Raw genomic sequence first — 24,397 nt, 5'->3', positions numbered from 1 at the left:
GGAGGGTTTCCATTAGCAAGTACAGGGCAAAGGAAGATGGGACAGTCACTCACATCGCACAGCAGTCTGGACCAGCGGTCTCCCAAGCAGCCGCAGTGCTTCACTGGGCAGCGCCACACTCATTAAAGGGGAGGAAATCCAGCTCAATAAAAAGTGTTTTCAGTGTCTCGTTTCAGAAGCCAGATGCTCGTCATGGTCTGACAGCTGATCTCAAAACAACTCTTTTATCTGACGGTATTTTCACTGTTCCTCATTATCAAACTATTCTGTAAAATCCCAGCACAAGATAGAGTTTGGGAGAAGCAGTATTCGGTACTTTTTAAACATGTGATTGCAATCTTAGAACATAATAGTGGTTAAAGTGGTCAGCATTGCTGCCGCAGGGGAGCCCTGTGTTCAGTTCCTGGGGTACTGTCTGTGTGGAGTTTGCATGTTCTCCTCCTGCTCATGTGGGTTTCCTCTGGGTGCCCCCGGCTTGCTTGCTGGAATAGGCCCCAGCTCCCCCACGACCCCAAACTGGTTAAAGCAATTAGAAAATGGAGGGATGGAAGGTCAAGGCAAGGAAAAACAACAGAAAGGGGCTACTGCCCTGTTCTACATTTATCACACGATCAGTTAAGAGCCATATTACTGTGCTGTTCACACAGTCTTGACCGTTAACGCTGATAGCGTGGCCATGTGCTGAAGAACAAAATTACCACTGTGGGATGTTTGCAGACATTCAGAAGTCCCTACTTCAAGAGGCGCTGGCACTTACCTGATAATTACTTTCCATACCAAGTAATTAGAGACTGTAGAAGACCTAATATATAAACAGCAACTAAATTATAATTATCTAATTATCTAATTCTAATGGTATAAACAGTAACTAAAACCACTTCATACATTCTGTTGCTGGGAACCTCTGGATGCCAGTGGAATTAAATGCCTGCACCTACGTGCTCATGCCGCATCTGTTTCCATGGTTTGTAAACACTGTTGCTGTGGTGCATCCTTCCTCAGTCCGGCAGCAACACCCGCTGCATGATCGCAGAGTTGTTCTGTAAGAATGAAACCAGCGCAGGCAGAGATCTACATGGATGTCAGCAGGGGTAGGTGCTGATCTTCATGCAGTCTAGCACAGGTTCGTGTGTGTGCATTTTGTGCTGACTTTGGAATTCCCCTTGAAACTGTAATAAAAAGAGAGAGATTATCTCCATAGGGATGGAGAAACATCTTTCATCGGGAGACTCTTTGATAGATAAGATGCTTAGTTCCTGTGAAAGGTGAGTCCAGGTAGTCTGTAAAATCCCTGGAATACAATGTACACAGTACTGGAACTGTACTGTACTGTATCCCAGGATACTAAGATAGTACAATCACCCACAGAGTACTGGAACTGCAAAATGCTGGTTCTTTATTCATTTTATTTGCTTGTCCTGTTACTAACTATACTACTTAATGGAATTCCATCTTGGAACATTTTTTTCTGGGCAGCTCAGGGAAAAGTAGATCTTAGCTGTCTTGTTGTTCTACACAAACACAGAAGAAAAGGTTGGTTGCTGTTAAAAAGGGTGATTCTGCCATTCAGCAGCCAAACACAGAGGCTAATAGCTACCCAAATGAAAAACAGTATCAGCACAATTAGAATTAACAACAGGTCTAGGAGGTAAAACAACCCATTCCTCACGTGTAGAATAGCTGCTACAGTATTAAACACTCGCAACTGGAAGTTATAACTCATATAGTGTGTGTAGCCTTTACTTATGTTCCAGGAATAAACCAGGGTGATAAACAGTGCAGAATTCACATTTTGTTTTCAAATAAGCCTATTTTGTGATCCCTCAATTGATCACACTGAGAAATACCAGTAGAAGCAATCAAATGCAAGGGGCCCACTGGACTAAGTGTCCATTTGTGGACAGAGGCTATTTGTGTGTGAGTGAAAATATTTGCTCTGCAGAATTGTTATTTCAGGCTAACACAAGTCACTCCACAGGCCAGCCGCAGGAATGAAACAAAGGCAGGGCAATCACAGGCAGATCATTAAGATGTTCTCGATTCCAGCTCCTCTTGTTATCTCTGACTCATTTATCATCCAGACCCTCTCGCTTGCCAAGGATGCGTGGTCGCCATGGCGACCCCCGCACTGATGCAGACATGAGGCAGAATTCCATTGATACCACCTAGAGACCAGCAGCAGAGCCTCTTTCTTCGGGCTCTGTCACGAAGGGTTAGAGGCAGATGAGCCCCACGGGTCAGAGCAGCCGGAGTGAGAAGGCGCCAGGGCCGATGACCCTGCAGGCGTGGGCAGAGGGCTTGGTCACTGCGGGCAGGGGGAACTTCATTCCCATTCCAGCGGAAGGCACCTCATCCTCCCTGCGCCAGGTGTCTGGTGGCCGGGACAGGGTGGCAGGCCGTCCCCTTGGCCTGGGCTCCGGGGAAGAGGAAACTCGGACTTGTTGCAGGAGGTGAAGGAAATACTGAAGAGCAGACTCTGGTCACAGAGCCCTGCACCACTGCACCACAGACAGGGATGAACCCCTCTTCAAACCGCCTGGCGATGCAGACAGCAGCACTAATACAACAGCATTGATCAGGCATTCTCTCTGGGACATACTGTAGGACACAGGTTCTCCCCTGAATCCTTAAACCAATGGAGTTAAAGAGCTAGGGGGTGGCTGTTCCAAATCAGCATTTCACTAAGCTGCTAACAAGCACCGATTACAGCATCAGGCACAGAATCTCTATATGATCACAGTCCCTTCACTGGCATGTTGCTCACTGGTTATTGCTTCAACAATTATTTCTACTGCATAGGTATTTGCAGCATTTTCTCCATGACTGTATGTCGACTATCCAAGCAGCACAGCAGGATGACATTTTTTTACTGCTTCATTTCCAAGTAACCAATGTGGATCCAGAAGAGGAAAGTACTGTTTCAATACTATTTCTGCTCTTTTTCTGTTGTTTTGCAACCACCTTCTGTGAGGTTAAACCCTGACACTCCTGTATCCTGTGCACTTGAGGAAACACTTGTCACTCTACATAGACATTATCATTTAATTCTCACTAGACACTATAGATTGTTCTTTGGCCTCATAAGTACAGCTTGGCAATGATATTCATGAAGTACCCCAAGATGTGGCACTCCTATTTGCCCACTTGCCATAATTGTAAACTCCTCTTTCTCGTCTCCACCTGGACAAAATAAATGGATTCATTTACATTATTGAAAATATATTTTCCATGGCAATGAAAATTTGCCTGTTCTTGGGCTTCCAGTCTCACTGCAAGCTGCTTTGCTCTTTTCTCTTTCTTTACAGAGATCTCTGTTCAGGAAAGTGTTTCTATGGCGCCCCCTGGGGGACAAGGCTGCCTACACACCACACGCCTGGTCTGCAGGGTGTCTGCTTCTGCTTACCTGGTTTATGTTTTCTGATAGAGGGTTTATGCAGACCTCTAGCAGCTGTTACTATTCAGGTTTTTGGAAATAAATTCTGTACATGAAGAAAATTTCTGGGACCATATAAATTCATCTTCCACAAATTCCACTTCATCACATGATTGACTGAAAGATTCTTCAGAGGGTGTACTTGGCCCCTTGTGGACTGGGTCCTGTTCTGTGGTAGTCTGGCACCTTACGTGTTTTAGGAGTGTTGAGGTGTAGTGACGTTTAGGAAAGAGGCCTCCTCTTGCTGTACAGTGTTTTTGACGCTGTACTGAACAAGGACATCCTGCACTCTGGCGAAACGAAGACTCCCATCATGGCAGCGGAAATAGATCCGTCCGGCCGGTCTGACAGAAAAGCTGCGGGTGCTACTGGCAGGAGGTCAGCTCTCCCTGCCCCTGCCAGGGCTCGGTCCCGGTCACTTGCGGGCACCATGCTCCAGACAGGATGGCTCCAGGCCCCTGAAGTCGAGATGGCGTCGCTGCCGGATCTGGCTCGGTGCGCCGAGCCCTGCGAGACTGCCACCCCTCCCCTGCCATCGCTGGATCCATGGGCCCGCGGGGCTGGTGTGGTCAAAGCCCGGTCCAGCAGAACTCAGCGGAGGGGCTCGGGAGGGGGTCCTGCTGACAGCAGAGGGGAGGTGGCATCGTCTTTTCACAGACAGAGCAATTTTAAATAATGCTTTGTGGACCAAACACGAAAACCAAAAGGGAACAAACCAAGCATATAACTTGATTTGTCAGATTGTAGAGATCCTGAAAAAAACTCATTTCTAATCCGGTCCAGGCAGATTTGTCGACTCCTCTCCTTCAGCACGTACCCCGGAGGGTCCCTGCTCACCACCGACTGCAGCCGAGCGACTGAAGTTTGATGACAAAAGCACAAACTGTCACGGTAACAAAAATGAGAAATACTGAGCAAGGTGGAGGCAGCCTAAAAGAGGAACATTGTTTCATTTTTCAGTTCATCTAAAACATTAAGACTTAGTCTAACAAAAGGCTGGGATAGATAATCAAACTGAATGCAAAGCTGAACCAGTACAATTCCCAGGTGTGGTGTTCTTTCCTAGTCTCAAGTGACTGGGGGAGAATAAAGCCCTATTTGATGAAATTGACAGTAACAAAAGATATCCAGTGAGGCTAATTAACTTTCTTTTGCCTTTCAATGAGTGTGCTTTCTCTGTGTAAGCGTGGCCCGGAGTCAACAGTGTTATCTTTGTTCCCACAGTCACAGATGAGTCAGGGCCTGGTGGATGTGTCACTGCGCCGGAGGAGCTGCTAACAGCTCCCTGCCGTACGAAATGTAATGTGGAAGTTGAGTATGGAGGGCATGGTGCCTCTCCAAACGCTGAAATATCTGATGCAGTTTCAAGTGCGTCTCTTTCCCGAGTCCCTTGTGTGCACATTGAGAGTCGCAGTCCTCCACAGAGAGCGTGAACTGTTTGGCAGGTGTATGCACACCAGTGTATTTAAAGCCCATCTCCTCCCACTGGCTGCGATACAGGACGTCCACACAAACCTCACAAGACGAAGGGAGAGCCGTGATGCTGCACTGCCGAGATCATGGCACCTGGGGGTCGGAAGGGTCTGCTCTCATCTTGCCTCATTTCGAGCTGCTTATCTCAAGGACCAAACGAGACCGATCCTTACAATCCTCCCGTCTCACAGGGAGAGCTGAAAAGCTGGATGAGGCAGCTGGGAACCAGCTCCAGTTTCCTTCATTTCTTCATTTCTTTAGGGGAAAAATGAACTAATTTTAAGAGGCAGACCTTGTTCGTCCACACCAATACCCAGTGGGACTCTGTGAAGTTTAACGGCAGCGTGAATATTTTTCAGTTTTATGAAGATATGTGTGGCAGGGGTGTCACAATGGGGGGTTGTGTGTAATATAGCCTGGGATGAACCTTCTTCCTGACTCAGCTGCACTGAGCCAGGAGAAGGAGGAGCACAGACTCTCTCTGCTGGCACAGCTCTTTCCTCTCTGTTGTCAGGGGTCGATACGAGCTGCTTCCGCAGAGCTTCATCAGAAGGTGCGCGAGGGCGATGTGTGTAAACCAGATGCTTCTTTCTCCTCGGCTCCGCCAGCATGTCCACCCCAGTTCACGCTGCCTGAAGTCCAGGCTGTGTTTAGCACAGGCTTGTGCTTTGTGTGTCACGGTCAGGCTGAGGCGCGTGTTTCCATGACTCCATGACTGTTGTCCCTCCCTGCATGGTGATCTCCATCCTGCAGAAGGGCTGTGATGGGGTGCGTTGGATTTACTGGCAGAATCAGGAATTGGAACAGGAAACTGCGAGAGAGAGCTTTTATGGCCACTCGGAAGTGGACAAAACAAGAAGCAATACTGGCACACAGACTCAAGCATGCAGTTGTATTAAGCAACCACAAACCAATACAAGCGTAAACGTATATATGAATCAATCTGCTGCAGTACGAATGGCTGCTTGCTCTCTCAGGGATTTATTCCATGCATGCATGCATGCTGAAAAGAAAACACAACTTTTCAGCCGTGGAGCCTTCTTCAGGTGTGAGCCAGCATGGAATAAACCTATTTCCTGTTCCTTTGTAGCCCACACATGCTAACACGGGTACCCCCTGAACTACTTCTGCTCATACTGTCCAAGACAAGTACACATTAACTGGTTTGAAATAAATATCATCAAAGAGTGTTTGGAATAATAGTTTATTTCTCAAGGTTTATGATCTGAATGTTGAGCTTCTAGCTGTCCAAAGCATCACGCAGGCCAGGCTGTTTCTGGACTCCTTGCCTCCGCCGCCGTCGAAGTCACACACAGGTCTGACTGGGGTCCGGCCCGGTGAAACCTCCGCCAGCTCGCTCGCCCTGGCTGGAGCTGCCGTCACGGGGCGCACGCCGATATTCCAGCATGTCGACAAAAGTCAGTTTCTCCTTGATCAGGAAAAATTACTGTCGGAGGAGCTTGGAGTCTCTTATTGCAGGGAAGTCAGGGGTATAATTCTGCTTCGCATGTGAACTCATTCTCCCAGCCTAGTGGTGTAAGGAGCCGGTCCAGGCTCCCGCGAGGTATAGTTCAGGACTCTATGCAGACGGTATAATCCGGAAGTAAGTGGAGAAGGACATCAGGGGAAGGTACAGCAGGATAGGACAGGCTGACAGACAGGGGGGCGTGATGACGGTGAGCCGGTGCTCGGGGGGCGTGGCGCAGGCAACCAAGGGGAAAATCCGGGACACAGTCCAAAGTCCAAAACCAGGGGATCCATCCAAGACGAAACAAACAAGGTTAAAATCCGGAACGGGATCCGGAACAGGGACAGGGAATAAAACCAGGGTAATGAGGCCAGGCACTCTGAGCCCCGGACTCAGACGGTCAGGATGCCGTGATGAAGCCTGGACTCGCTGGTCGGCGGGCTTCCGGGCGTCCATCTCCCACTGCTGAGCCAGGAATAGCGAGAGCACCAGGCTTAAACAAGGAGACAAAACTGGGGGCAGGTGCACACAATCAACTAAAATACGAAAGGGTCAGAGCGCCCTTAGGAGGAGGGATGACAGTCGTGACAGGTGGCTCTGGAGCTTGGACAGCAGTCACGGTCATGAAGTGGATTAGCTCGTCAGGTTTTCATGGTTGCGCAGGACCTCCCCAGTTACTGTCAGCAGGGGTGGCGTCCTGCCACCCATGAGCAGGATTCTCACTGGGTGGTCGTCTTTGACAGGCACCCTCCAGCAAGTGCCCTGAGCCCAGAGGTCTCTCTTTGAGCAGGAGCCCAGGGGACACCAGTGTCGGGCACTTTATCACCGGAGCTGATAAACATTCTGTTCATTTAATGCATTTAATGGATCACAACAACAAATCTTTCCCAAATCACCAAAGTCTATCTGAACTGTCGTACCCTTACAGACAAGGGGGTGAGTTATACATATGTTTGAGAACTCGTATGTGTCTGCAGATTTCAGATTGAAACTCTACCTGTATTCAGAGTGAACTGGTTTAGCAGCCTAAATTCCAAGTAATTTTTTTTCATTGCACTATGTATTTTATAGTCACCTGTGATTGACTCTGTCTTACAAGTGGAATGGAACCCAGGCCAAATTTCTCCCTAAGGCAAAGTCAAGCTGTCATTTTTATCCCTTTAAATAAATACATTTGAAATTGGGTGATTCCAATTTTGAAAAGACATTCTGCCAGTCCAAACATGCAGCAGTTTACCACTCCATGTTTCCAGAGGAGTCCCAACAGAAATTTGCCGTTACAAGTGCAGACGGTGGGACGCGGCCCCCTGTGATCACGAAGCCTCGCGGACCAGAGCGACTCGAGGGGAGTCTGGGCTTCACGTGCTGGGCCTGGCACCGGGCTTCGTTTAATCAGAGAGCTTCTCACAGGGGCCGTGGGAGATGAGCCGAGCTGCTGATTCATTCATACTTGCTGTCTTTTCTCGTTTATAAAGCTTAACGGCTTGGTTTTTTTTTAAACCTCTGTGCAAAAATAGCTCTGTGCTGCAGGTCTCGCCTGGAGTGTGTTGACAGTGAAGACGCTGGCAGCTGCAGGAGTCGTCAAGCGCTCCTGAACCCTCGGAGGTCTCAGGTGTGCTCTTCTAATCGCCTTTGTAGTTCCAATCAGTGAAATCTGGGATTGCGGAACACTAGCATGACGTCATCTGTGCCCTTTTGTATAAAAGTAAATAGAAAGCCAGGCACAGATATGTGAGTTTTTCCACTGTGATTAATTTCCTCTGTGTCCTTTGAAGGTGACGGTAAGATCCTAAGACAACGGCAGTCTTCCGATAAGCCCCTTTCCACTTTAATTTCTTTTGCACAATTTAGCAAGGTGAATCTGAAATTGCTAACAGTCCAGGCAGAGGGCAGACATCGGCAGTGAGAGATGTGGCCTCAGCAGTTCTCACAGTTAATGAAGTTAACACTTCAGAGTCCAGGGGCTGCTCTTACCACTCACACTGTTAATAATAGTCATTCAGTAAGAATAAAACAAAGGAATGCATTTTAATAATACCTCCCAGTTCCTGTAAGATTCCACTGAGTTCTGTTTGGCATTTTACAGCAGTTTCATGTCCATGATTACAGACTTAGCATTAATAAAGCATTGAATGTGCCGCACTCCTACAGCGACCGATCTCAGCGAGGGACACTCTGCAGTGAGAGCGGGGCGATCTGAGCACCACACCAGTAGCCACCATGGGGAATAAGAACATACAGTAAGCAAGGTTACAAAAGAGAGGGGGTTTAACATCCCGGCTGAGCAGCTTGTTCCACACTCCCACCACTCTGTGTGTGAAGAAGTGCCTCCTGTTCCCTGTTCCCCGTGGGACCTGCGTTGAAAAGACACACAGTCTGTCCACACTGAGAGGAGAGAAACTATTTTTTGTGCATCTCTTAATGATGATGCTCTGTATTCAGAGTGACTAGGGTGGTTTTCTAGAAGAACTGTTGCTCAGTTTATATTCACCGGTACATCTGCATGTTTAGGACCAGATTGGAACCTCCTCTGTCCCTTATCTTGTGGATTGTTTTCATAAAACGTTAGTGAGTTCAGAGACTGTTTTCCTGCCTTGTCCTACACCTGTATCACAGTTGGCAAATATTTCATACCTGAATGGTTGTATTTTCCCCGCAAAATAAATGTTATTATAATAAAATTACACATCCCTCTCAGTTTCAAAAGCTTTCATAGGGACAGGAGGTTGTGCTGCTGCTATAATAGTCCAACATCCTAACTGAAGTAGGACACACTTCCCCGTCGTAATCCAAGTGCCCTAGAAATATCTTAGCCACACCAGCTCCGCGCTGTTTACAGCAGGACTATTTTTTGCGGTCAGCCTTGAAAACCATACTATACAAAGATCAAATAAACTGTTCCCAAGGAAATCATTTTTAAACATATTGCTTCTGTACACCTGCATTCATCATGAAATGTTACCCAGCACATCTATCACACACGCAGAGCTCATTGTGAAGAAATGCTACCCCAAGCAAAAATCAACATTGATTGAACTGCACACCGCAGTCTGGCTGATTCCAGAATCCAGAAACCTGGTGCAGGTTTGTCCACAAGGGAAATGTAAGAGCCCTCCTGGAGTGTAGAGATTGTACACTCACTCCCCGACCCTGCACAGAGCTCAGAGCTGCTCAGCCATGTGACGGAGGGCAGTACTGCAAACCAGGTCTTGGGCTCTGCATGTAGGAAGGACACAAACTACAGACAGGACACACCGAGCTGGAAGAGACTACTGACAAGACCGGGTGTTGATGTGGACATCAGTCCCGTCTTCTACACAATGTGGGGAAGCAATGTAAAAGGTGAACAAAATGTTAGGATTCATACTGTATTTAAAAGCACATCATTAAACCAAGGGAAGCATGTAAAGAAATTGTATCTGTAAGATCTCCTTTAGAATACTGCGTATGATTCTGGCAATGGTATAGACAAGCTATTGGTGCTCAGGAATCAGTCCAGAGAAGAGCAACCAGATGCATTCAGGAGTGTCCCACACTGACAGGATTAAGCAGCCATAAAGAGTTTCAAAGGCATACTGTACAAATATTCACAATCCTTAAAGGCACTGACAGAGTCAACCCAGAAGGCGCAAGTGGAAACTCCATTAAAACCTGAAGACAGGGGGAGCGTTTTACACAGAGCACTGCTGGGGTACTGAATAAGCTGTCCAGCCATGTTGTTGAAGCCCATGCTTGGGCACCTTTCAAGAAAATTGACAAATGAAACGTTCAGATTAATTAGCTTCTAGCTATCAAATGAGGTAGTAATAACTTCTAATTGTCAGTCAATTTCAATAATTATCTGGCTTACACAGAAATAACCCGAGTGACAATTTAAAGACAAATCTAGTCTGTGTGTGTTGCAACACAGCACAGTCAGCTATTATTGCTTTCTGCTATGTTCATTCTCCTTGAAATGCGTCATCTAGGATCTGCATTATTTACAGTCTGTAATGAGGTATTGAGAATAATCATAACAGCACTTTCTGCTTGATTATTTTCTAGCTCCATAACAAAGCTTTTTCAGTAACTCTTACAGGTCTTTGTTTTACTGTACAAGGGTAATATTGATCGCATTAATCATAATAGCTTTCTCAGCAAACAGATGAAGTAATGTATGCTTACCAACTGCCCTTTAGGCACTGCAGTACAGAACATATCTGGCTTGATTCCAGGCTCACCATCCATTACCTTTATAAAGACACATTATAATACCATTAAACTACTCTTAGTGTAAAGCACATCACAAGTATAAATTATGTGTGTAGATGTGTGCTTACCATACTGAATGCAACTCTCAGACATTTCCCGTACTCTGGAGATTCAGCAACACAACAAAACGCCTACTTTCTTTCTGCCTTTACAGTATCCTGCGGCTCCTTCTGTTCAATGTTATCAACCACTCTTGTCAAGCACATTGCAGAACTATACAATGCAAGAAACAACAGGAGACCATTCCACCCATCGGGCCAGTTTGGTTGTTAGCAGCTAATCAAAGTCGCGATCTCATAGTCATTTCTTGAGAGAAGCCAGGGTATCGGCCTAAACAACATGGCAGGGTAACCTGTTCCACTCTCCCACCACCCTCTGTGTAAATGTGCCTCCTGTCCCCGGATTTAACCACCTCCATGTAGCTCCCCCTTGTGTCCTCCGGTTCCTGTTTCACTGTTCTTCCAATCCAGCGTGTTCAGGATGCACTGTTTCCAGCAGAACATCATTCAAGTTATTTTGTAAAGATTCACATCCAAATGTTATAATTACAAACAATGTGTTCAAAGTCAGCACTGCAGAATTTTAATAGAACTAGAGTCACTTTTAATGAATAATTTAATATGGTGCCTCTATGAGGCAATGAGATGCAAACTGAACTTGTCTGAAAAGAATCTTCAGCACCTAATTAGAAAAAAGTAGTTTTTCTAACTTTCCCCAAAGCAGAAGCTGCAGTGGTGGACATGGTTACTGACTCCTTTCCTCCCCAGTCTGTCAGAGCCCCTACAAGAGGAAAGATCTGGTACAGATCTCGTCTTTTCAAAGCGTTACAACACAGAGTGAGGCAGACAGAGGTGAGAGAGCCGTCAGGGAACTGTGACAGGTTTGGTTTTCATTACTTTGAAATGGCACAGGCAGATCCGAGAACAAAGACCTGAACTTCCAGGAGCACAAACTGCACAGGAGTGAGACAGAGCTCAGGAGACGCAGGCAAGGACAGGAGGAGGATGGACAGGGACAGGTTCGACAGAGTCTGCCCTGAAGACAAGAGCAAATCGAAGCCTAAAAGAGAGCGGCTGTTTTGTTTATGGTATAACAAAACGATTTTGACCATGGGAGGGAAAAGAAAGCACTTTTTAAAATAATATCCAGTTAAAGAAAACCAGAGTAATAAAGTGAAAGAGGATGTTAAAACAACTACAAACAAGACATGAATACTGCAGTGCAGGCTTAAGTGTATAACAAAAGATTCTTCCAGTCCTACTACAGCAAAGAACTGTAAAATATTAAATCAAAGGTATCCAGGATACATTTAGATAATGAACAGAAAATGGGTGATTTATTAAACAAGCATGTATTGTTAGAGTTCTTTGATCAAGTAACAACAGTAATGGACACTCAGAGCATACAGCATAGAACGATTTTCAGAAAAGATTAATTCTCAAATTACAGGAGGTAGACATTTGGATAAATGGAACAAGTAATACGTTTATTCCATTCCATGCTCTTTTCAAACTTGTTCCTTTGCAGCCTACGCATGCTGACGCAGCTCCCCACCTGAACTATTTGGATAAATGTATGTGTTTGGATTGAGAATTAGTTAGAAACAGAAAACTAAGAATTAATAAGGGGTAAATACTCAAATTGGGGTAATTGTTGGAGTACCACAGGGGTCTGTACTAGGACCACTACTCTTTCTAGATCAATGGTGTAGTTATAAACTATGGGATAGTTAATAAACTAGTCAAGTGTGCAGAAACAGGAAGATAATATTTATAGTACTTCTCAAAAAGGAAGATGTTCTGTAAAAGCAACAAATGAAACAAAAAATATTCAAACGGGATTGAACCTACTCAACCAAACGAATCTGGGCTCAGGCAGCCAAGCGCCAGACTGCAGATTCATCATGCAGCTGCCCTGGAGGTTGGGACAGCAGCCTTCCAACATTCATCCGTCCAAGTTCTATCCTATATGGGCTTTATCCGATACACGGCCGCAGGAGCTGGAGCCTGTCCCGGCAAGCAACAGGCACACGGCAGGACACCTCCTGGACAGGACGCCAAGTCATCACAGGGCGTGCACAGACAGGCACGCGGCAGGACACCTCCTGGACAGGACGCCAAGTCATCACAGGGCGTGCACAGACAGGCACGCGGCAGGACACCAAGTCATCGCAGGGCGTGCACAGACAGGCACAGACACACACACACTCACACCAGAGCCAGTTTTCTCAGCGGTCTAGGCTTCATGCTAATATTAATTAACATCAAAGTAACATTTCATCAGAGTCTTACAGGTCATGAAATAATACTTAAGGGAGGCTCCAGAGCTCACTGGGTAAAGCACTAACATGTACTGTAGCTGGATATATCCTGCAGATAGATCAAAATATTCCTTTATTCCAGGTTCCGATCCTGACTGGACACTTCCTGCGCTGTCATATTCCAGGGACACGCCACCACTGCACATCCACCTTAAATGTTAAATTGATCCTGTAAATTGCCTATTAACTAATCAAGCAGCAGGCTTGAATCAAAAGGACTGGACTGGAAGGTCCACCAGTTGAGTAACAACTATTGAAGTCAACTGGATTCAATACAACAGTTTACAAATGTACATGTAGAAATCAGGAAAGTCAAATTGCTTTTGATGAACCCAGAGGCTCGTTAAGTGAGGTTTACAATGAAACTCCGCAAGAGCAGCACGGCTGATTCCCATCTCCACTCAGTCCTGGACCTGCCCCAGAGAAAGTGGCGATGTGAGCTAACCGGTGTCATTTCTCAGGCGTGTGGGCGGATGTCAGCTCACGGCCAGAATGAGAGCATCACGCTGACTTCACTTGTGACGTCAGATCTGTTTTCACCCCATCTGTCAGGGGTAAGAGGCTATAAAGGCTAATTACCTTCCTGTGGTAGCTCCTCACCTCTCACGGTCTAATCATCACACACGGCATTCTCGCCCGATGAGCAGAGTGCAGATTCACAAGGGGCCAGAGAGCGAATTCACGGACTCACGCACACCGGAAAGATCAGCATCCTGCTGCTCGGAGTGAAACAGAATCCTCAGCACATGAGAGAAGAGTCACCATCATTAATTACTTAAAACCACGTTTCTTCATTTGCTACAGAAGTGTTCCTGCAAGGACCGAGACCTATCAGCAACATGATTTTACATAAGAAATATATATTCTGTATAGAGCCTGATGCACCTGGGTGCCCGGCTGGTACAGGTGTAGGACTGCTGAAGCAGAGCTCATGTGGACGAGTTTATCAGTCCACTCAGCTTCTCGAAATTCTAACTGGAAACACGTCTCTTGGCTCTTGGCTTATGGCTCTTCCTTTGGGGAGTACTGTAAGGAACTGGGAAAGATGGGGGTGTCCAGTATGAGCCCCGGAGTAACAGGAGGGCCAGGAGCAGGTCATGCTGCCCTGCTGCATTCTGGGGTACTTGTGTCTCCAGACGCCCCGTTTCCCCCGGAGTTTCCCAGCGCTCTGCTCCCTGACCCCGGGGAGGTGTGCAGCCAGGAGCGAGTCGATTTCAGACGGCCACGACGCTCTGCGCCCCTGCGCGGGGACTGGGGTGGGAAAGCACGCTCTCGCTCTCTGCTCCAAGTACTGGCGCCGATCTGGACGGCTGTTTCATATGCAGGGATTCATGAAAAACCACTCACCCCTGGAGCATGTCGTTGAGAAAGATCATCACTTCCTGCTGGAAGCTCACAATGCGCTCTTGTTCGCTGTGCTGTAAATGTTATCTCCACCACAGCATTCAGAGCTCAGCGCCGTCTCTCAATCTCCCATCTTTCAATTGCTTTTCCCTTGGCCGTTTAGAGGTCTGCGTGTAAATTGCTTTTTGCTTTCCTTCCAATAAAAGAGGGACAAGTATATTTTTTAACATATTATGGTACTATACTATACATTTTCGGGACCGAAATCTTAACACAAGCAAAATTGATTGACAAGAGCTTTAATTTAAATAACTAAGCCTTTTGACAATGAAGTACTAACAAGATTATAGTTAGTTCCAACTTCCTACTCATCAAGAACACACTTCAATCATGATAAGCCTATTCCAAATTACAGCAGTTACTTCCATCAATGCTGTGCTTATATTTCTTGCAGGACTGTAATATTGCACAAAACAACTTTAACTTAGTAACGGGTCCTTACATTCATACAGAGTTGTTGATTGCCCAGAGGATCCCAGATTACGACGTACTGTAGGTGCTGAGAAACCAGCTGAAATAGGTGATCATTTGAATGTAAACATAACATGGGGTAAACGGGGTAAGACAGAAAACCCTTCTCAGCACTACACAGCTGGAATTCTGGAATCACACATCTGTCTTATTCCTGCATCAAGACCAAACACTTCAACTCGTTTCCGAATTAAACCTTCACAGTCAAACAAACTTCTTAATTGCAAGCATCTTCCACATGCACAAGGAAAACCGCGGTGTGTAAATTATTTTGTTATTCAGGCACAGACCCATGAAAAGACACAGGCCGTGATTCATTAAAGACAATAAGAGGAGCCCCCAAAACTCACACTGCACCTCAAAAAAAGACATTTAACTCAAGAACCACTTCAAAATTAGTTTTAGAAACATTTGAGGACATTTGAAGAAAATATTTTTACATAGCAATTGAAAAAAAAGACTTCAACTTTTGCTTAAGTGTAGTAACAGCACCATCTACTGAACCTACCGAACAATTGGTTTTATAGTTTCCCCTCTGCTCAGACAACGCACTTACTTCCTCCTGTAATCCGAGAGGAGAGTGCACAGTATCTATACACCGATGAAAATCCGAAAGGCTTCTGTTCTGTGTTCTCACATACTGCAAACACTTCTACAGCAAATGGCTGAAACACCACCACCTGTAATTAACAGTGTCAACTCACCTCACCTCCCACCTGAAGGCCCTCGAGTGGCAGAACAGAAGTCCGTGCAGGAGGCAGCGATGTCAGGGCAAGATGATTAAAATGTCAAGGAAAGCACAGAAAACAAATACTCAAAAAGTTGAGGTACATGTGAGAAAAACAGACAAGAATATCACCATTTAAACAAAATCCACTCCACTCAGAAATATAACCTCTACTGCACTGGTCTCCAAATCCCAGTCCAGGCCATCTTACAGGTCTCCCTGAATCACCTGCTTCATTTAACTACTTCTGGGTTTTGCTCCAGCTGATTTCCTAATCATAGGCTACTTTATGTTAATTTGCAATGTGTTCACTTTTTAAAAGCTTGCTTTTAGTTCCGATAAAAGCTGGATGACATTGGTAAATGGCAGGAGTCCTGTAACCCCATGCTAGTGGGTGGGTTTCAGGTCTGCCCTCATACAGGTGTGCGAGCTGAGCTCCAGTATCACCAGCTGGACTAGAATAAACACTGACTCACAGCGGAAGGGTCTGATACAGGCCCATTCCCACCTGTGTCAGTTCACCGTCAATTCATAACCCGTTAAGAGCTGTTTAGGCCGAAGTAAATGAGACAATTCTTAATTAGCCAGTGAGGAGAGGCTGTAAAGTCCTAATTGTGAAGCTGTTGAAAATAATGCACTTTAACTGGGGCATTTTTTTAAACTAAGGTCTGAGTGCAGAAATCAAATTCTAATCCAATAAGCAAATCAGTTACTGGCCCCAATGAGGACCGGCGATTAAGGGTGCATTCAGAACTAAATACAGGAGACACAGGATTGAGAACCACTGATTTAAACTCATTACAGTAAATTTGGTTCTTTAGAAATGTGCAAATCCCTGCTGGATTTATAGGGACTCTCCAGGACCAGAGATTCTGATCCCAGCTACACAGGATTAACCAGGGGATCCTGGCTCAACTCCGCACTTGGCTTGTACAGTCTGACCTCCCTACAGTTTCCCCTTGATCCATCTGGTGCTGCAGCTTCTGTCTCCTCCTGATGTTTGTGCAGTGAGGCTGCTGGTGCAGAATGGCCGCTGTGCGTCTCCCAGGTGGGGCTGCTGGTGCAGAACGGCCTCTGTGTGTCTCCCAGGTGGGGCTGCTGGTGCAGAACGGCCTCTGTGTGTCTCCCAGGTGGGGCTGCTGGTGCAGAACGGCCGCTGTGCGTCTCCCAGGTGGGGCTGCTCGTGCAGAATGGCCACTGTGTGTCTCCCAGGTGGGGCTGCTGGTGCAGAATGCAGAAAAGTCTAATTTCCACAGCTTCCTTTTTATAATATGTCGAAAGGTCTACATAAGGTTGCTAAGGGACTGGTTTACTGGCCCGTCACAGAAATTGATTTTTGCATATTCTCCCTGCTCTTGCAAACCTGCCGTGCCCTGCCATATCTTGATAAACTTAGCTCCTGCTATCAATTTCTTTTGTCCGAATTAGCATATTGATTCACTGTGACATGTGTGACTCAGATCTGTTGCTATGCACTGATATGCCTTCAGGTATGCCTAGCTCGCCAGCCGGGCCGTGTCCCATCAGATGCAGCTTCCTGAATTCTAATTTCCTCCAGCCTATAAAGCAGTGCCTCTATTCCCACTCACTGCCTGACTGCACACTCCCCCTCCTTCTTCCTACATTCTTCCTAATGAGCCTGTCAGCGAGGACAGAGGTGTCACTTCTGATTGGTAATTAACCTTCAAAGCTGGTGTCAGCAGCACTGAAAGATTTATCACCGGAAAATAAAGTGGGTGCTGGCAGCAGATGGAGACTGATCAGTGTCGGCTCCACTTGAGAGTCCATCCCCACTGCAAGACCTCCCCCTTCCTGCTTCCCAGCACCCCGCTGTTGTCTGGCGTTTGTTCCAGCTGAGCTCCCAATTATCTAAATCAGCCCTTAATTGCACTAATTACATACTCAGCCTAGCATTTGTTCAGCAATTAACCAACTTGATCTAATTGCGTGGGCAAACAGAAATGCAGGTATGCTTTCCAGATCATTTGCTTTTAAATAGTTTCTAAAGATTTACTTGATTTAAGGAGCAGTCACCTCTAAAATGTCAAGGCCTGTCCCATCGATTCATTAATTACAGCAAAATGCTTAGGCCTGGGCCATGTTCTGTAATAGCTTAGGTTGCACACTAACTTTAACATTCAAGCTATGTCATGCCATCACCTTTAAGAAGAATAGAGGGGTGCTTCCCCTTTAATATCTCACACTGCGGCCAAACTTTATTTGGAGCAAAGACACACCCCCTGTGGTTATATAAAGGCCACTAGAGGATGAGGATTCAATCCATAACCATCTCAGGTGAGCAGATTGCTTACATGTAGTAATTGCTAATGGTTTATTGTAGTTATTGCTGCTGAGTGGTTTCATGTTACATTTAGTTTAAACTCCTGTCTTTTAACCTGGATTTCCTTTGCAGTTTGAGGGAAGAGGTGCCATGTTGTTTGACCTTTTCCTGAAAAGACTACTTCCAAGTGCAGGGAAAGAGGCAATATAATTCTGAACTGCAAGGCCCATTGAAGACTTGTAGAATGCTATCATGCATATATTTCAGCATCTTGCTGACCTTGATCTGTCCTAGGGCTCTTCTTCCTTCCTACTCCCTGGGTGTGTCTTGCTTAATCTTTGATCTTCTTTAAGGTGTGTCCACGAAGATCTGAGGAGCTGGCTGGAGATCCTCGAAGCCCCTGCCTGTAGCGATGGTAAGGGCTTGTGCTCCAGCTCTGGGCTATAGCTGCTCCCTGGGTAGGGGGAGCTCTGTCTGTATGTTCCATTGGTGGTTAATGCTTCACTTGTATAATAAACAGCAAATATTCCAATTATCCTGACCACTGCTTTAAATCAAATTGCACTGTACTGCTGGATGTGAAATGCTTAATTCCTTCTGTTGAATCATGCATTGAGGAAATGCACAGAATTTATGTAGGCTGTGTGTGGCTGAAGGTAAAACCAATGCTATTGTGATCAAAGAATGAGTGGGAACCCTGATGCATCTCTTCAATGATGCATTTCCCCCCCCTGCAGAGGGAGTGCATTTCTGTCCACATAGGCCAAGCGGGTGTGCAGATGGGAAATGCATGCTGGGAGCTCTACTGCCTGGAACATGGAATCACTCCTGATGGGACCATGTGCACTGTGAGCCAGGCTGATCTGGTGGACTCCTCCTTCGGGACCTTCTTCAGCGAGACGGGAGCTGGGAAGCACGTGCCCAGAGCCGCCTTCATTGACCTGGAGCCAACAGTTGTGGGTAATGTGGGGGGGGTTTGGTTGAACTGGGTTTTGCAAATCCAGGAAGAGCTCTCCTGAGAGAGCCCCCTCAGTTGGTTTACTTTCCTTATAAAAGTAAGGAAGGACTCGATCTTCTGAGCTCTTGCGTTCAGCTATGACTTTGAACTGCCCACAAGGAGTTTCCAACTCCAGTTTAAAAACTGGCTGGAGGGGCTGAAGATTGCAAACGGGTCACTGTTGATGCCTAAAAGCACTAAAGTTCTATGAATTTTAGAACAAATACGATGATGGATTCTCAAAACTCCCTATCCAGAATCCACAGTCTCAAATAGAATTTACAACTGATGCCAATTGCTTATCTGTAAAGCTTGACTGTTAAAGTGAGGTTATACAGTAAATACAGGATTTTTTTAAAAAGTTAAATTAATGTCTGCTGAAGGGACTCCATCAGGATATGTCTGATTACAATTTAAAATCTGTATGGTTAATTAGGCTCTAGTGGAGGCTCAGTAAGTGTTTTCAAAGGTGGGTAACAATGTTCCTTAAAAATCCAGATCCACAACGATGAGCAAACAGGTTGAAATAGTCTTTGGTGTTCAATGGTGGAATTGCGAGGAAGGAAAGGTCCGCCTGTTTAAACGACCTGGGCCCTGGTCCTCTCTTGGCAGATGAGATCCGAATAGGAAAGTACCGCCAGCTGTACCACCCTGAGCAGCTCATCAGTGGGAAGGAAGATGCTGCCAACAACTATGCCCGCGGCCACTACACCATCGGCAAGGAGATCATCGATTCAGTCCTGGACCGCATTCGGAAAATGGCAAGTGCTCTTTCCTGGGTGAAGATGAGATGTCACTTGGCTCCCAGCTTCCTATTTAATGCACTTGGTTAACCCAGTAAGTGAGCACCTTGGCTCAGTCTGAGGTGGATCCAAGTCGTGGTTAAATTTGGGTCTAGGTTCTGTGCATGTTATTGTAGTACAATGCTAGTGCCCCTCTTTGAAGAAACCTACTGAAATTCTGTCTTCTTTCCTAGGCTGACCAGTGCACAGGTCTGCAGGGCTTCCTGGTGTTCCACAGCTTTGGAGGTGGAACTGGCTCAGGATTCACATCCCTGCTGATGGAGCGCCTCTCTGTGGATTATGGCAAGAAATCCAAGCTGGAGTTCTCGGTTTACCCAGCTCCACGGGTCTCCACTGCTGTGGTGGAGCCGTACAACTCCATCCTGACCACCCACACCACCTTGGAGCACTCGGACTGCTCCTTCATGGTGGACAACGAGGCCATCTTTGACATCTGCAACCGCAATCTCGATGTGGAGCGTCCATCTTACACCAACTTGAATAGGCTAATTGCACAGATTGTCTCTTCCATTACTGCTTCTCTGCGCTTTGACGGGGCCTTGAATGTTGACCTCACGGAGTTCCAGACCAACTTGGTGCCATATCCCAGAATTCACTTCCCCCTGGTCACGTATGCTCCCATCATTTCTGCAGAGAAAGCCTACCATGAGCAGCTGTCTGTGTCGGAGATCACCAATGCCTGTTTTGATCCTGCCAACCAGATGGTGAAGTGTGATCCCAGGCGTGGAAAATACATGGCCTGCTGTCTGCTGTATCGTGGGGATGTGGTGCCCAAGGATGTGAATGCAGCCATTGCCAGTATTAAAACCAGGCGCTCGATCCAGTTTGTGGACTGGTGCCCTACTGGTTTCAAGGTTGGCATTAACTACCAGCCTCCTACTGTGGTGCCTGGAGGAGATCTGGCAAAACTTGCCCGGGCTGTGTGCATGCTGAGCAACACCACTGCCATCGCTGAAGCCTGGAGCCGCCTGGACCACAAGTTTGACCTGATGTATGCCAAGAGAGCCTTCGTCCACTGGTATGTGGGAGAGGGGATGGAGGAGGGCGAGTTCTCTGAAGCCAGAGAGGACTTGGCTGCCTTGGAGAAGGACTATGAGGAAGTAGGAGCTGATTCTCCAGAAGGCTTGTGTGAAGAAGATGAGGATGAGTACTAAACCCTGTCAGATTTCAGGAGTATGTAAATTTGTGCAGATCAGGCTGTTTTCAAATGCTTCTGCACGTGGAGCACTTTATTTGTACTTAATAAATGGATTCACAGCATAGATTCTCTCATTATTTTCTTGGAGATGGGGAGCTATAAGGATGATTTCAGATCTGGGTTTTAGGCCAAAGACAAACATCCAGACTGTGTCTAACTTACTCGGCTGGAAAGACTAAACTGATATTCCTTCATCTAGGTTATGAAGGTCTTTTTCTATAGCTCGATGAATAAGCTAATTTAAATTTTATTTGAAGTATTTTTTCCCCTCTACCCTAGCCCTGTACTTGAATATTTTAAGTTGAGGAAGCAATGAAGCTTGTTTTTTAGTTTTGAGCTGTGGTTAACATCTTCTCCTGCCACTGGAATATGGCAGCAATGTGAAGAACAGCGATGCTGTGGTCTCTTGGCACTCTTTCCCAGTGGGGCTAGATAACCAGTTTAGGCTGGGTGAACAGAGCCCTTGACAGCTTACTGCATCAACAGCCTTCAACCTGCTGTTCAAGGTCACTGTTCATCCACCAAATGGGGGTCTGTACTATTCAGAACTATACCTGACAACATTTCACCCAGTCTCTACCTTGTGATGCCATGCAGCACTTTAAAAGCTAGAATGCAGCTCAGTTTAGTGGTTAATTCAATTCCCTTCTCTCCCACTAAACTGGCAATTGGCCTTCTTGTATTTGAGTCATTTTTGTCTGACCAGAAATATTAGACAGTTGGACTAGTTCTTTTTGACAATTAATATCTGAGCAATTTCAGTACCCTACTCTAGCCAGGATGAACTAGGTTCCCCTTGGTCTACCTTGCAACTGGACCCTAAGAAAATAGATTGTGCATAGTAGTTCAGGTGGGTAGCTGCTACAATGGAACAGGTAAAAGGTTTATTCCATGCTGGGGGAAAAAAAAGAAGAAAGGAAATGGTTTCAGCTGTGGAACCTTCTTCGGGTGTGAGAGGTGCTCTCACTCTTGGACCTGGAGAAGGCTCCACAGCTGAAACGCGTTTCCTTTTTTTTTTTTCAGCCTGGAATATCCCTTTACTTGTTCCTTTACAGACTATGCATAGACTGGTTTTAAAGTGCAAAGATGAGCAAGAGAAACTTTGGCAGAGCTGCCTGCAGGCCAATGCAAGGCCCAACTCTGCTACTCCTCTCCCTGCAGCCAGAGCCCTCCGGGCACAGAACAGCTGCCAAGGACAGGCCAAGCTCCCTCTGGCCAGGGGGGAGTTTAACACCACAGTGGCGTCTGCCAAATGGGTCTTTGAGAATTATTCACATAATTCTCAAGAGGTAAACAATTATCCCCAACAAGGATGTGATGTTTAGTTCATGTTAGTGAATGCAGTACTGTGTTTACTTTTATCTGAGAATATTAATGATTTCATTATACAAGAGAACCTATGATCTTGACTCTACTACACATTTATTCAATGCATTTTAACTCTGAAGTTATGAGATCTGATATTTGTAAATACCTCATGATCATATTTTGTATCGCAGCAAATCTCTGACTGTTCCCATTGACAGCCAGGATCCTCGTGCTGCGATGGTCGAGTTCTTGGTGTGCGTCTGGAAAGGGATCTAGACTAGTACACGTGTGGATTGACCCACTGACCACTAGAGGCCGCTGTAGGATGTGATGGAGAGTACAAATGCAGTAGTGTGGGGAGCTGAACTGGATGTTTGGCGATTTTACAAAATAAAGCCCGATTTGTTTTTTCTTCACAACACAACTCCTAGTCTGAATACAAGTGCTGCCTGGCAGACAATGAGGCGTTGTGTACTGTAGCTTTCCAACCCTAATGTTGGACTGCCTCCTGCCCTACCTGTGACCGTACATACTTAATCCTATCTGTACGGAGGGGTGGATGTCACCTGTCCCTCTCTTACCCTGTTCTCTGCCTCACTCCCCCCTGCAATCAACAAGGTAAATAAACCCTAGTGAACCAACAGGTAATTCTCCTGTCTCTTCTTCCACTCTCTGCAGTACTGTAACCTTTTTATTTTATTTAATAATTCCTTACATTTATTTAGCTCTTTTCTGGACACTCTACTCAAAGCTCTTCACAGGTAATGGGGATCCCCTCCACCACCACCACCAGTCTGCAGCCCCACCTGGATCATGCACCGGTACACTCCCCACACACCAGCTCTCAGTGGGGAGGAGAGCAGAGTGATGAAGCCAGTTCAGAGATGGAATTATAAGGAGGCGAAGACTGGTAAAGGCCAGGGTGAAATTTGGCCTGGGTCACACCCCTACTCTTTTCGAGAAACGCCCTGGGACTGTTAATGACCGCACAGAGTCAGGACCTTGATTTTATGTCTCATCTGAAAGTCAGCGCCTTTCTACAGTATAGTGTCCCTGTCACAGATGGCAAGGTGAGCACCCCCTACTGCCCCCACTGACACCTCTTCCAGCAGCAGCCTCAGCTTTCCCAGGAGTCTCCCCTCCAGGTACTGGCCAGGCTCACACCTGCTGATTGTCAGTGGATTGCTAGCTGTGAGATGCAGGGTGATAGAGCTGCTATATCATTGTCTCTGAGGACCTTGTTCAAAGGCCCGACGATGCCTTTCCATCGCTGAAGTATTTGCCTGTAAATGTTGGGCGAAGTGTTACTGCTGAGGAAACACTGCTATTCATTGATCACATCAGTACAGCTGTCAATTTAAAAAACATTTTCTTTAAACTAGCAAAAGAGATTGCTTTGGATTCATGTTTGTTTAATAGTATTACTGTTTTAAGAAGCAAATTTGCTAAAAGCAAACTTTCTTTAGTGGTTTAAAATAGAATGGGATGGATTAATAGAGTGTGATTCCACTAGATGTTAGTTATCACATCCAAAATATGAAAATAAGACCATTCTAAAGAGTTTTCAGAGATATGTTGTTCACATTGTTGGTGTTACATTATCAAAATATTAAGCTGGGCAGAACATAAAGCACATTTCATATCATATTGGTAGGTTTATAATGTTTGTGTGTTTTGTCACTGTATTTAGACAAATACATAACTGCTAATTGATTTCACTCAAAAATTAAGTCAGGTTTGTATCTGTGATGTATCTGTTACTCCTGCACAGTTGCTTCCTGTGTTGTCCCCATGGCTCTGTATGTATAGTCAAAACCCACTGTTAAATTCCTTGTATTCATGAGTGAGCAGAAAAGGAAATATTCCACTGAACCCTTGACATCAATTCCTGAGCTGGCTAATAAGAAAACCCTACTGCTCTTCGCCACCCAGAATCTCACACACAGTCCTCTCAGTCTCGCTGGTCTGGTCAGGCTTGCTTCGCAGCTCACAATCTGGCTCGAACATTTTTGACATGCCTGCACAAACAAAATCACCACCCACCTGGCTAGCGAAAGCCTTAGAAATGAACATCAATCAACAAATTGGATCGTTATACAGCAACGCTCAATACAGAGCCTCCCCAAGGCACTTCACAGAGCTGCTGTCGTCTAGAGACAATCCCAGTGTGACAGCCTGGGATTGCGATCTGGGATATGAGCTATACACTACAGTACATATACTGAGCCCCAAAAGACGCTCATCACTATTCATGCATGCATTT

General features: G+C 46.0%; 1 protein-coding gene across 1 annotated transcript; it reads left to right on the top strand.

The window, feature by feature from the left end:
• Nucleotides 1-13,990: 13,990 nt before the first annotated feature.
• Nucleotides 13,991-20,782, top strand: LOC148837257 (tubulin alpha chain-like). The gene is made up of 4 exons (XM_088910179.1): nt 13,991-14,233; nt 18,566-18,788; nt 19,438-19,586; nt 19,802-20,782. Exons 1-4 carry the CDS (start codon nt 13,991-13,993, stop codon nt 20,780-20,782), a joined length of 1,596 nt encoding a protein of 531 aa, XP_088766305.1.
• The last annotated feature ends 3,615 nt before the right edge of the window (nt 20,783-24,397 follow it).

This window comes from Atractosteus spatula, chromosome 3 (genome assembly GCF_055471065.1).
Source record: "Atractosteus spatula isolate fAtrSpa1 chromosome 3, fAtrSpa1.hap1, whole genome shotgun sequence".
NCBI classification, from domain to species: domain Eukaryota; kingdom Metazoa; phylum Chordata; class Actinopteri; order Semionotiformes; family Lepisosteidae; genus Atractosteus; species Atractosteus spatula.
This window is presented reverse-complemented; position numbering and strand designations above follow the sequence as displayed.

What these genes read in the sequence shown, in the direction of transcription:
- LOC148837257 (XM_088910179.1), top strand. Translation starts at nt 13,991, where the DNA reads ATGGGGGTGTCCAGTATGAGCCCCGGAGTAACAGGAGGGCCAGGAGCA. An exon ending in CCTGGAGCCAACAGTTGTGG is followed by an intron (nt 18,789 to 19,437) that starts GTAATGTGGGGG and finishes CTCTCTTGGCAG; the next exon opens with ATGAGATCCGAATAGGAAAG. An exon ending in TGGACCGCATTCGGAAAATG is followed by an intron (nt 19,587 to 19,801) that starts GCAAGTGCTCTT and finishes CTTCTTTCCTAG; the next exon opens with GCTGACCAGTGCACAGGTCT.